The sequence below is a fragment of the Mya arenaria genome, chromosome 17, assembly GCF_026914265.1.
Source record: "Mya arenaria isolate MELC-2E11 chromosome 17, ASM2691426v1".
Taxonomy (NCBI): domain Eukaryota; kingdom Metazoa; phylum Mollusca; class Bivalvia; order Myida; family Myidae; genus Mya; species Mya arenaria.
Genome location: NC_069138.1, coordinates 46,786,729 through 46,801,097, shown reverse-complemented (window position 1 = coordinate 46,801,097; position 14,369 = coordinate 46,786,729). Strand labels below are relative to the sequence as shown.

The 14,369-nt window shown below is 33.2% G+C and overlaps 2 protein-coding genes across 3 annotated transcripts; both read left to right on the top strand.

Annotated features, from left to right (window-relative positions):
• Positions 1-1,452: 1,452 nt before the first annotated feature.
• Positions 1,453-14,058, top strand: LOC128223762 (ELAV-like protein 1). 2 transcript variants are annotated; one of them, XM_052933132.1, is made up of 5 exons: positions 1,477-1,536; positions 3,737-3,752; positions 6,184-6,261; positions 7,105-7,160; positions 11,738-14,058. In XM_052933132.1, the coding sequence occupies exon 5, from the start codon at positions 11,760-11,762 to the stop codon at positions 12,888-12,890; it is 1,131 nt and encodes a 376-aa protein (XP_052789092.1). In that variant the 5' UTR covers positions 1,477-1,536; positions 3,737-3,752; positions 6,184-6,261; positions 7,105-7,160; positions 11,738-11,759; the 3' UTR covers positions 12,891-14,058. The 2 variants fall into 2 exon arrangements, with proteins under 2 accessions (XP_052789091.1, XP_052789092.1); XM_052933131.1 differs by lacking the exon at positions 3,737-3,752 and having other exon boundaries at positions 1,453-1,536.
• On the top strand, positions 3,766-4,719 carry LOC128223550 (ELAV-like protein 1). Its single transcript, XM_052932827.1, has one exon. The coding sequence runs from the start codon at positions 3,766-3,768 to the stop codon at positions 4,717-4,719; it is 954 nt and encodes a 317-aa protein (XP_052788787.1).
• Positions 14,059-14,369: the final 311 nt, after the last annotated feature.

Genomic DNA, 14,369 nt, shown 5'->3' with positions numbered 1-14,369 from the left:
CCCATGAACATAATTAAAATATATCAAACATAGTAACATAAGTATAATTTATTACTCTATCAATAGTTTAACTAGTGGTTTACATGCATGCAAGTGTAAGGACAGAAAATGCTACTAGAATGCCACTGTAAAAGAAGCGAATGCCACCTTTAAACACACCACTGTAAGTTATAATATACTGTAAAAAATGTATGCATAGTGTATTTGACTGGTTATGTCCTTTGAAATAATTTCAGAAGATTTCAATAAAATTTGAGCTCACACTGTCACCCAAGTTCTATATGTGAAATTGTATATGCCATTTGTTGGGCTTATGAAACATGTATCAGATGTCTGTCGCTGATTTCAGCATTATATACTTATTTATTAAAGCTTGATTGTGAAGACAGCTTAAGCTGATAAAAATAATTTCCAATATTTATAGAAAAAACTACAGAAACAAGCTCAGTAGCCAAAAGTTTAAACATAAACCCTGTTTAATGGCAAGGGGTTAATGCCAAAGACATAGAACACACAAACCAAAAATCACAAACAAGAAACATGGAACAACAGCACAAAACTCCACAAAGAGCGCAGTGCATATATACTATATAAAAACTGTTTATCAAGGATTGATAGGTACCGCCTTGGAACTGTCAGTCTACTTCCTGGAAAGAAGCCAGTACTGTGTCCTTTTATAGAGGCCATGAGAAAGTACTCCTGGAAGGGATCAAACCATAACCTATTTGGTGAGAGGCAGACACCAAGACCACTCTCATCGGAATCTTACTCATGCGGTGTTGCGCTGAAGACCCTAGCTTCAAGATCAAGATCTGCTTATCTCGAAAGTTTGTCAGTTTTACTGAATAAGCCTTACAAATAATATCTTGCGCCACGCCTGTGTCCCTAGCTTCAAATCAAGGTCATTGCGCACCTGAACATTGTCGGTTTTGCTATATACATGTAAGCCTAAAATTACATCTCATACATGCATAAAAATGGAGAGTAATATCTACAGTATTGGTTCATATGGCGTCCATCAAAGACTGATGTGGAAAACGTATATCAATGGATTAAGTAATGTTTCCTTTCATGAGCTGGGACCAATAATCCTACTCCCAGGTTTGAGTTGTGTGCCTTTGGACATTATATTAACACTAATTTGGCTATAGTGAAGATTTAAGGTTGATTATGCAGTAAAGAAGAAGTATTTATTTACCATCGTATACTTTTCAACCAAGTCGAGCTTGTGTCAAGGCGGCATGCAGTGGTAGTCATCACTTCTGCGATTGTAAGTTGCTTTCAGAAAACTGTGCTGATGGATGATGATGATGATGATGATAATTTAGTGATGGTGGTGGTGGTGGTGGTGGTGTATGATGATGATGGTGATTTATGATGATGATGATGATGATGATGATGATGATGACAACGATCATTATTATTTTTGTAGAGACGATGACGATATTCTGTAGTCGCTTTAAATATCGTGACGTCATCGAATAATGCGGCCATCGTGCGAGAACTAAAACGCCGAAAAATCACTAAATTTGGATGGTAAGCGGGAATGTAGCATTGCAAATTACCAGCTAATGTAAATGAGATACAAAATAACATAATGATAAATTTCTGTCAGGTGTCTAAACTTTTAAAGAAACCCGAAAACGTGAGCCAAGTATTGATCGTTCTGACATGGTGGGTGGGGTATTGTATTTTGCCGCTGATTATTTTCATTCGTCTGCATACAGTTTGTATGAAAGGCACATTTCGTCGGTTAACCTGGCACGATTGTACTTAAGTATCCCTTTATTCACTTCTAGACACAAATGTTTTGTTTGTTTTTTTTCTTTTAATTTGGTCCATTTGTAAATTACTGAAATTGTATAATGTATTGAACAAGATTATTTGTATTGATATTTTCTGTTTATTTTATGCATCATCACCCTCATCAAGATGACTGTCCACTGCTGATAAGATGATACTACATTGAAGCTTTGTGTATATATTTATATATGATACGCTTATTTTTTATTTATTCATATTAAGGCATTGACTAATTAGGTAAAAGATTGTATGTTTCTGGCTGTGGGCATTGTTGCAAGCCATTATATTTTATAAAAAACTTAAACAGTGGAATTGTGATTTTTTTATTAAGGCTATATCTTAAAATGTATTTTTTGTTTAATTAATGTATGTATGTATATAAACTTATATATATAGTTTGTTTATTTAAAAATTGTATCTAAATAGTTATTGAATTTGCTACAATATAACACAATCTATATATTTTATTTTGTGGCTGTTATTCAATTCTGTTTTTGTAATCATGACCAATGTATTAGTTGTAATGTTCATGTATGTATTATTTTTTATTCTGAGCTGGTTGTTATTGCAAGAATTTAAATGTGTCATTATAATAGTATTTTTCTCACTCTTTCATGGTAGATTGATATCCGGAAGTAATATTTTACTATTTCAGTAATTGCTATGATTTAAGGTTAACACTAATATCTTACTATCCATTTTCACACACCATTTATGTACATTTTGTTGGTGTCATGCAAAAACTTGAACCTTGGCTGTATATTACAGCTCAAAAACCATTCATGAAGTTCAAATGAAACTTGGTACACATGTTGCCAAAAACACAAGGCATACTTTTAGTAAGGGACATAACTCTGGCTTTAATAATGATTTTTGTTATGCCTCTTGTTTGAAATTAAAAAACAACAACAGATTTAGCATTTGCTCCAAGACACTCTTGTTAAAACACCTCCAACAATTACTCAGGGTGTCTTTTTTAGGAGTTCTGAACTCTGAACTTATTTCATACTTTCCGCAAAAATGAAACTTAAGGAGTTTTCAATATATTGATAAGAAATATAACTCACTTAGCAAAAAAATACATATTGGTAATTGTTAAAACTCAGTATCAGTCGAATATAGCTCAAGATGGGAAGACCTGCACTGGTAAAATGCTTTCTGTGCTTGAATTCCGTTTTTTTTTTTTTATAAAACTTGTTTAAAAAAAAATATGCCATGGACTTTTGTATGAATTTGGACTTGTTCACCAGACTAATGTCAGTCACTGTTCATTGGCTGATCAACAAGTTCTAAAATTGGCAAAAATATTGTCAATATAGGATATTGAGTCTGTGTGTTGGCAGTACTGACGATTTGATCAATACATTGACAGAATCAGTGTCACTATTATGTGTATCCCACTACTTTAAAATGGTTGTTGAAGTACAAATCTTTTTTAATGGATCAAAGTATTAAGTAAAAAGATTGCTCATTAAATTTTGGTGGCAAAAGACTATTGTCAAAATTATTGTCAAGTTTACTGATTGTGGATGGGCTGCTTTAAAATTGAGTATTATTAATCTCTTTTCTGAAAGATTTGTTTTAGTGTGATATTGAATGATATTAAAATATATTAATTTTTAACATTATTATGAAGTTTTAAATCTAAAAATATAACTGTTACAGTGTAAGGTCTAAAAGAAAAAGGATTGTTTCAGGTTAGCCTATGTTTTTTTACCATTGGTGATTCAAAGTTTTAAGGAATTGGCAGTCTATGAACCAAATATGAACGCAAGTCTGACCAGAAATGTGAAAAACAAAATCCCTATCGCCCATAACCTGAAACAAATGCCTGCAAAAGGTGAATACATTATTTAAGCAGTCTTATCTTTTTTTGATAACTCATTTCAATATTGAATTCATATTGTTTTCAAAGCAGTATTTTTATTTACAGTAAGCAGCTATATCTGGTAAGTTTTCACCATGGCAACTGGGGGTGCCAGGCAGCCCATTGGCGGGACGAAAATCATCGTCAACAACCTTTCTAAAACTATAGATGCTGACGAGCTGAAAACCATGTTTTCTCACTTTGGCACAGTTACCCACGCCAACATTTGCACCAATAGAACGGATGGTAGAAGCATGGGTTATGGTTTCGTTGATTATAGTAAGGCAATGGACGCTGCAAAAGCAATTGAGGATATGAATGGCTTACAGCTTGGTGATAAGAAACTACGTGTTGCCTATCCTGAACCAGTAGATGACACAGTAAAAAACGCAACTAAAGTTATGCTGAAAAAACTTCCTGTTAAGTATGATGAAGATAAGATACAAGAACTATGCTCCAAGTTTGGTAAAGTTGTCAAAGTTCGATTGCTAAGAGATAGTGTGACTAATAGGTCACGCGCTTGTGCGTTTGTTTTTTATGAAAAGTGGACTGATGCTCAGCGAGCAGTGGAGGCTCTAAATGATTTTAAACCAGAAGGTGGAACCAGGAATATGGCTGTAAAGATAGATGATACTGGTCCGAGAGTGACGCCATACAATCAGACAGGAGGGAGTAGGCCAGCCCCCTACGGTGCTCGCCCCCAACCCCATGGTGGCATGCACAGGCCCACTCCACAGAGTGGTCACCCATATAGCTCTGCACCACGGCCACCATCTATCCCTAGCTATGGCACAGCTGGGAAGGGCAGTGTTGCATTATTTCTTTATAACATTGGCGAATATGTCAGCGAGCATGAGATCCACAACATATTTGCACAGTTTGGGGGGTTGGTGAAGATTGACATTGTACGTGACCCAAGTACACAGCTGTGTAAGGGATATGCGTTTCTGACATTTGAGAATAAAGGAGCAGCAGAAAATGCCATTTATACCATTGACGGAATGATGTATCGGGGAAGACAATTGCAACTTCGATACAAAAATTCTTAAAAAACAAACTAAAGAAAAGAAAGATTTTCACAATATTTAATATGAATTTACAAACATTGACTTTCCTGCTTTAAGGAATAGTTAAGTGATTGATGAAATTATTATAACATAGCAGTTGGTATCTGATTGCAAACCATGAATTATGACTACATGTCTTTTTAAATGTGTTATTTCATTTACTTCAAGAGAATTAATTATTAACTTAATTCAATGTCTTCTTGATTTATTTATGGCAATTTTTTCGTAATAATGAGCTGCACTCTTGAAGAGAAATGTCCTACCGCCTATCTTAACTCCTATCACAAATGTTCACTTTTTAGAGCATGTGAATGAGATTCTTAGTTGTATTTGATAATAAGGATAATGTTAAATTTTGTTTGTGTACATGTATGTACATTTTGATCAAATAAAGATTTGAGAAATAGTTTAAACTTTTCAATTATTTTCTTTACCCGGCATTTGATAAAGAAATTGGATAAGGATGCAAGTTTTTATAATAACTGTTTTAGAAGGATACAATGTTAACTTTGTAATTTGGAAATATATGTATTGTATATACATACACACATACATATAAAATAATGTGATAAGAATAATGGTACAATAAACTACTGTTACAGGGTATAAGAATGGAATCTGCTATTTACACAATAATTCAACATAATTATATTGAACTGAAAACAATGATCTGTACAGATGATTATAGTATGAAATGAAAGAATGTGTCATTAAAGGATACGTCAGATTACTTAAAAAGAACTTATAATAATATAAGAATAAGAAAGACTAAGTCTTAATGAACTTCAAGGTACCTTGGTCTCTGCAACAGTTCTTGTCTTGAAACTAATCAATTTTGGTGGCCATAATTCAAATACTACTTCAGATTTTACTTGAAGATATGTACATAAATATGTTGACTATAAATATGTTGACTATGACAGTACACATTGGACTTTGGAAGTTCTATAACTCTGGCTAATTGATTTCAATTTGTTATGCCCTTTACCAAAAATATGGCTAATTTTGCATTAACTGAGCCAGTTTATGCATCAGTTGAGCCTGTCAATGCATCCAATGAGCCAGTTTGTGCATCAGTTCAGCCAGTTCATGCGACTGCTGAGCCAGTTATGCATCTGCTTTTAGATTGGATTTTGACTTTTTAGTGAGGAGGACTCGTACATGTATCCTACATTCACTAATTATTGAAGTTCTTTTTATTTGTTTGATGATATTTTGAAAAATATTTTTATTTATATTGCAAATGATTTTTCATTTTTTTGTCATTTTTTTCAGTACATTTCCATGCTTTGAAGAAATTTCCAGACCAGGAGCTATAATTTTTCTCATTTTTTCTGCATTGTAGGTCTGATTCAAAGCACATGTATGTTCAAATGTGCATTTAGTACAATTAGTTTTTCATGCATCACTATTCATAACTGATATGTATTTTTTTCCATTTTTTAGTAAGACGATTTTTTGACCAGAGAAGTTTTTTGGACCTCCCAGTTTTTTCATATAAAGACCATTCCTTGGTAGGAAAAGGTAATTTTTTTCACATTTTTTCACCATGGCCTTTATTGAGGTATTAGGTGTGTCTGTTTTTCCTAAGTTACTGTTCATGGTAATTACCGGTATAAAAATTAAGATTGCAGGTCTCATTCCAAAAAAAAAGACTAGCAATTTTAAGTTTTCCCTTTTTTCAAAGAAAAGTTGAGATATTGTGTCAGTCTTGATGTTGTCTGTATAGTGGTGCAGTTTAAGTGCCAAGTGCCAACAGTAAAACCATGGGCATTACTATAAAAATGATCAAGATAATCAAATGAAACATGTTGCAAGACACAATATGCATAATGACTGTTTAGTAAAGCCCCTTTTCTGCCGCTGAAATGCAACATGCCAGCTTGGCGTTTGCTTCATAGCACTCTTGTTTAATGAATATTTACAAGTTGAATGCTGACAAGATTTCACTAAGTAATGACTTTTTCATTTAATTTTCAGGAGTTGGTAATTTTGTTTAGGTTTTAATAAAATAAACTTTAAATATATATATGTATTTGTTTAGCAATATATTTTGCTTAAAACTTGAAAAATTCAGTTTTGGTGAACAGGCAAACTTAGTTTAATTTGACCCTAATGCATTGAATGAACAACCACAGTTATAAGCAAAACACTGTTTACTGCATGACCTTTTGTTCATAATTACAAAATAATTTTAATAACAAAATAATGTTTTAAGACTAATATTGATATTAATGTGAAAAAGACCATAATTATAAAATCTTATTTCTATCTAATAAATATCGGTATTATTTTGACCTGTATTTTTTATTGCCACAAATTATAACAAATATTTTTTACATGTTTTCATTTTATTTTTTTTCATAGAGAATCCAGGACAGTTTTTTCCAACTTTCTCTGCTTTTTGTAACCAAGAAAATCAGGTAATTTTTTATGATATTTCCCATTATTTTTAGTTCCCTGTAGCTGCATGACTTGTTAAAGATCTATTGAATATTACTGATAATTATGGGCTTTAAGTTATGGAACATTTTTATTTCGTGTGGTATTATTTTGGGAATATTTTCTGGGAACCTGTCAGTTACAATCCCTTTGAATAAAAAATAGAGAAGGTGATGTTTATTACCAATGTGTCTCTTGCCTTGGTATGAACAGACTGAAAAGTGAAGAAGAATACATCTAAAAAAAACAGGAACTTGAACATAATTTGAAACAAAATGCAAGTTTCGCAGTTTTAGCAACAATCAAGATTGGAGGAACATTGCAATTTCTTAAAATCAAATGAATAAGATGATCAGTGAATAAGATGATCAGAAATTATTCAATGTTAAATTATATGTTGTAAGTTTTTAATTACACTTCCTTATTAAAAACAATCACACCCTATTTCATTCATTTGAGTGTTCTTGTCATTGTTGGGTGTCTTCATCTAAAAAGAGGTTCAAAATACTAGCATGAAACTTGGTACATGTGATGCCAGAGACAATAAGCATGTATGGATACATATGTATGCGCAATGCCCAATGCCCATACGTAAACTTTGGCAATAATAACTAGAATTATGCTTTTTCATCATTGGCATTGGCTGTCACTCCTTGGCGCTTATTATTTTTAGAATCTGAGTGATTTCTAGCTACTATTGCTTTATATTTTGTTCATTTCAACACATTTTTCACAGGAATTATTTTTGGTACAAGTAATTTACACCTACTTATAATTCATAAGGTTGATCATGTTCAGAAACACCCCAGAAATAGCAGTTTAAATCATTTAAATGCCGAAGTCTGCTGCAATGAATTACTTTAAATCAGTTGCTTTTTCAATTAATCTTCCGTTACTGAATGTTTTTTTTGAAAACAAACACAAGAACCTTTGTAAACAGAAAAATACTGTCAGTGGTTGATTTAAACACAAGCCCTGCTCGGGTATAATACTTTTCTTTATTGCTCAAATTCTGCACTTAACACCCTTAGCAGAACTAGTTGAAAATGATGCTAAGCAATATTGTAAGAATTTGGACTAATTTCGATAACTCCATGCAATGATGTATACACTTTCAGTTTGTATGTTACAGTCATATCAAAGTCAACATCATTTATAAAAAGTCGTGTTGAACAATGTATAAAATATTTCTTTATTTACATAAAATGCAATAATGCAGTTTAATATATTTATAATAATATCAGTTTATGTTAGCTTACATATATAGTATTTGTTATGTATCATCATTAGTATATATATATATATTAGTATATATATGTATACCTATCAGTTAAAGGGACACTCCAGGAGTTAGGTTACATACCAGTATATAAATAGAAAATTAAATTGCTTGCTAAAAAAAACTACAGAAACTTATGAGCCGCATCCAAAAAAATTTGGGTCTTGTGGACAAAACATGACCTCTAAACAATGGGTCAGTTGGTTAAGTTGCACTCTGGCAGATTGAACATTTTGACAACTTTTTTATTTTTAGTCTTGGAACGAGCCAATTTTTGCGAAAATCTATGGAAACCAGTTAAATCAGAATGCTGACAAAAATTAGATTGCAGATATTTATATTCAAGTTCAAAAACTGATCTTTTAAGCATTTTTCTTAAACCGCTAGTAACGGTTTTGGCCATAAAACATTAATTTTCTAACAGAAATATAAAGTTGTTAAAATGGTAAATCTGTGAGAGTGCAGCTTTAAGAGTATGGTTAGTTTTAAAACATTTAAAAAAATAAATAAAGTAAATTATCTCTGGTCTTGTTAGTGCACTTTCTTCTCACCAAGGTATTGTAGGTTCAATTTCCGGCCTTGTTGCAAGTGAGTTTGATTTGTGGTCATGAGGCCAGATGGGTTCCTTCAGGTACTCAAAGTTTCCCACACAACACACAACCACATTTGCCCGTTACATCAATTGTGATTAATATTACGTTGTTATGACTTGTTTCACAATTGTTGTAAAGTCAAATATTTAAGTTCAAATTAATAACATTCAGACCATTAAATTCCTTTCTACTCTTAAACTTTCACTGACATACAATCCTGGAACATTTTTGGAATCCTAGCATAATATCAGCTAAATTTAACCCCATGGGGACAATCACTGTATACAAATAGGCGTAAGAAGGCCTCTGATTGGCTAAAGTAGAAGTTATCAGTGTGTGACAACCTTTTCTTGCATACCGGACGTGTGTTTCCGGTCGTGTGACCGGTGCTGAAAAAACTCATCTTACATACCCCATGTAAGATGAGTCACGCGCAACAACGCGGCACTTCTTATTTCTTTTATTGTATGCTTTATGAAAAGTATATTATGCAATTTCAATAAAGCAGATTCAAAAATATAAGTATACAATACATTTAATTAAACTTGAAAATAAATAATCGTAAAATCGCGATTTTTAAAGGAACTATTTGACGTCGATAGTGATTGAAAATTACTGTGCTTTATGACGTCAGTACACAAGGTCGCACGCACTTTTTGGTGAAATGTACAAAAATGCCTTTTCTACGTCATTTTCTCCACAAATTCATAATTTTAAGTATGCAAGAAAAATTATCAATCATGTTTTTCTGGTCTGGATCGAAAAATCCGACCCTCGGGCACGCTGCGTGGCAAGCCTCGTTACCGGCTTACGCACGTGCCCTCGGGTCGGATTTTTCGATCCGTACCGGAAACACATGATAGATACTTATATTGCTGAACCCTCAATTGTAATGGCAGCGTTTTATAGGATAGGATTTGAATCAGTATCTGTTTATTTTTGTTTTAAATAAAAATCATTAAATCCAAACATAAGTTGGACTGCTGATTTAATTGTTAAGTTAAGCAAGAATAAGTGATTGATTTCCTAGTGTTGGCGCAAATGTCTCATTACTAGCCAGTGCAAATATGCGACAGCTGAATAAAACCAATTAATGACGAAGTAAAACTTTGGCATTCATTTTCATTAGAAACTCTTAAAATGATTAAATCAGAAATCCATCAGGCGATCCCATTGGAGTAGACATTACTCTACGCACTAAATGAGTACTGATAAGCAATTGTAAAAGTTTAATTCTATAAATAGATAGATCACTTTAGACAGAAAATTTAAATAATTCATTAAAATAGTGGTGAAAATATTAAAGCTCTTACTTGATGACCATTTGTTGACATCATTGCAGTTACCCTATTTGTAAACTGTCAACAAGACCAATTTTTGCTGGACAGTGCTCATACATAATTTTGTGTTTCATACGCACATTTCTGAACTATTGGATTCTTAAAAAAAAACAAAAAAACAAGCATTATGTGATGATAATTATTTGTTGTTTACCTTTAATATTTTAAAGCAACTGTGCACCAGATGACCAATTTGCAAGAAAAAAAGAAAATTGTTGAAAACTGACATAAACTTGGTATTTATGTGTACAATGCATTGAAACTTGCTAACTGAAGTACCACATATTTATTTAAGTTTAGCAGTTATTTCGTATTTTTCCATTAAAAAAGTTTACTGGGTATGTCTACCTAGTAGAATTCATTCCGTATGCGTGATTGGCTAGTCGATGCTATCACGTGATATTACCAAGTAAGGTATATAGCTTAAACATACCACTGCCTTAGAGTAATCCTTCATAGCTCAGTGGATACAGCGCTCAACAGCAATTTTGGCGACGCAGGTTTGAATCCAGTCTCCGACACAATTTTTTTTTTTACATTTTGGTACTTTTTTTACAATTATGGTATCAAAGCTTTTAACACATTCTATTCAAGAATTGTCCCGAGATTCATTACAGAAAAAAACTTTTTGGTGCCAATCTGGTTTACAGTCCCTTTAATACCACACTAGATACATCACAAGTAGAAGTTACTGCTGAGTCCCGTTTAATTGTTAATAAATTGTTTATTTAATTCAATCATCATAATAAGTACATACTGTAGTTTATGTATCAAGAGTTCCTGATTTTGAATATTTATATGTACTACATGTATGAATGTTTGATTTTTACATAAAATCAATATATACTTTTATATATGTACATATTTATGATATATTCTGATATATTCTATGTGTTTGTCATTGTTTTATGAATGTTAAATTATTCTGTATTTATTACAGTGAAATTATTTATTGTACACCTAATTTATATGGTATTATAATATTCATGATTTATATTGTACCAGTATGTATCAATTGAAAGTGCTTATGACTAAGTGTCCCCTTAATGTTCTTATATTATTGGAGTGCTTCGCTCTTATGAAACAACTATTGGTTAGTGTCTATGAAAGAGGGCTTATTTTTATTGTTATTTATGTTCTGTTGTAATATTTTAAAATATTCCAACAAAAGTGCTTTCTATAAATAAACGTTTTATAAAGAATAAAATTAAAACCTTGTCACCTTGAAGGAAGGTATTTATAAAACATTTTGTTAATCTATTAAAATTTTTAATGGGTAACATTTGGGTATGTTTGACATTTATTTTTTTACATTTTTGCATAACTATTCTTTCACCCCAAATTAGCTACCCACACGTAACAGCAAAGATGGCCGAGCACGACAATCCAAACAAGACGAACCTGATCATCAACTACCTTCCACAGACGTACTCGGATGATGAGATGTTCACCCTCTTCTCGACCATAGGCACCGTCGTTAACTGTCGCATCATTCGAGACAAGTCATCTGGATACAGCTACGGATTCGGCTTTGTGGAATACTCCACTCCGCAGGAAGCCATGAATGCCATAGAGTCTCTGAATGGCTGTGAGATCGAGAACAAGAGAATTAAGGTGGCCCTTGCTAGACCTCCTGGGGAAAATACCAAGGGTTCTAACTTGTACATTAGGAATGTTCCTCATAACTATGATGAGCACACACTGCAGGATCTCTTTTCTCCTTATGGGAATGTTATCCAAACAAGAATCCTTATGGATCACAATACAGGCATGTCTAAGGGTGTCGGCTTTGTACTTTTTGAAACAAAGCCTTGCGCAGAACAAGCTATGAATGATCTGAACGGGCAGGTTCCACCAAATGGAACACAGGCCATGTCCATAAAGTTTGCAGATGATAATGCCAAAAAAGTTCGGCCCCCGCAGCAAATGGGCGGATATGGGGGTGGATATGGTCAGTTTGCAGCTCCACGCCCGGGGGGTCCAATGAGGGGCCCAGGGGGCAGTGGGGGTAGGATGAGGTACAACCCTATGGCGGCGGGCCCAACAATGTCCAACAATGGTTATGGGGCTTACTCTGGGGGTTACCAGGGGGGCTATGCTGGTGGGGCTGGGTCAATGACTCCTAAGAGGGGAATGGGGGCCAGAATGGGTAATCCAGCTAGGGGTGGAGCCAGGATGGGGGGTCAAATAGGTGGACCTGCTGCTGGACAATTCGGACAATTTGGGGCTGGGGATGCATCCACTGATGATGGTTTCATCTTGTTTGCATACAACATAGGCACTGATGCAACAGAAAATGATATTTGGAATCTTTTCTCCCCATATGGCACAATTAAGAAGGTCAATGTTATCTGGGACCATCAGCAGAATAAGTGCAAAGGTTATGGCTTTGTTACCATGTCAACCTTGGAAGAGGCAAAATATGCCATCGAGTATTTGAATGGCTTCTATTATAAGACTGGCCCCCTGCAAGTTTCCCTTAAGACTGACAAGAAGTAAGATGCTTTCCTATTGGTTTTATGAGCACTTCTTTGGAAATAACAAAGATCTGTTAATCCCTCATAATTGTTATTGATGACTGAACTTTCTTCTAACACTAGCAGCAAAAAAGGAGTTTGTACCTAATAACTATTGGTCAAAGTGAAGTGTTCTTTTGACAACAAAAACTATCCAGTACAATGAACTTTGATACTTGCAAATTGTTGAAAGACATTGTGTAAATGTTCATGTATACCTGCATCACATTGTAACATAATGTAGTAGAGTGACACACAATAATGTCTTTGTATAATGAACTTATGTTTTTGTTTGTGTAGATGTATGTTACATGTTTTTCATCTGGTTGCATTTTGTACTTCATTGTGTTAGTTCAGACAAGTGCTTGTGTAATTGTACATAACTTTCATTGCCACCTTTTCATGCAGTAGACTATGTTTTGAGTAAAAGGATGATAACATTGTGGAGCCATGGTATCAACAAAAAATGTAGTGATTTTTATAATTAGAACAGAGTTTGATTGGCAAAAACAAACAAGAAAAGTTTTGCCTAAACAGACTAATCAAGCTTTAATTGAATTTGATATTATAATTATAAGGAGGTAAATTGAAAACTGATTGTACAATATTTGCGTTCATAATACAGTCCCTTTATTGGCAGCTTTCTAATCAAACTTATTCCAATCCAGTGCAGATGCATTTTTTCAAATGACCAAATTATTTTTTTCCACAGTTTTTGAAACTGAATTCTGATTTCAGTAGTTTGAAATATTTCTCCTATATATTGTCTTGTAAACATCGCAATTCAGTATTGAAACATCCTATTATTGTCAGACCTTCACCCATGCAAATATGGTAATAACAAATATATCAATATAACACTTGTCTGAAAAATCATTTACGTCGTATATGTACAATTTTCAGCTTTCATTCATTTCATGTTAAATTGATTTCATTGGCATAAAATATTTCATTCATTTTAGAAAATATTGATTACCATAAGCATCACAATTGTTTCACTGAAGCAAACGCAACATTTTCATCATCTCTAGAAGTTATAAATCAACTGTTTTGGCCATTGTTTCTGTTCATGTTACTTCTGTTTAAGTATTATTGAGTCAGTGGCTGTTTAATTGTGTTCATAGCTGAAAAAATAAAATTCCGAATAATAATAAGGCTATTTTTGAACATATAGTTGCAGAGAATCAACCTTTACAGTCAAAACAGATGTTAGTTTTATTTAAAGCCTGTTTTTTTGAAGAAAACAACAGCAACTACAACAGCACTTAGGTTGACATGCAAAAACTAACATTTGGTCTGAACTAAAGAAGTTTTCAGCGTATTGATATTAAACCTAGTACTGACAAAATTATATTGACATACAGGGGTTCTAAAAATCACAATTTATCCAGCAATAAAGATTGAGAGATTTCAACTTCAAACTATTGTACTGTTGTAAATAATTGCTTTTTGCTCGGAATTA

What these genes read in the sequence shown, in the direction of transcription:
- LOC128223762 (XM_052933131.1), top strand. Translation starts at nt 11,760, where the DNA reads ATGGCCGAGCACGACAATCCAAACAAGACGAACCTGATCATCAACTAC.
- LOC128223550 (XM_052932827.1), top strand. Translation starts at nt 3,766, where the DNA reads ATGGCAACTGGGGGTGCCAGGCAGCCCATTGGCGGGACGAAAATCATC.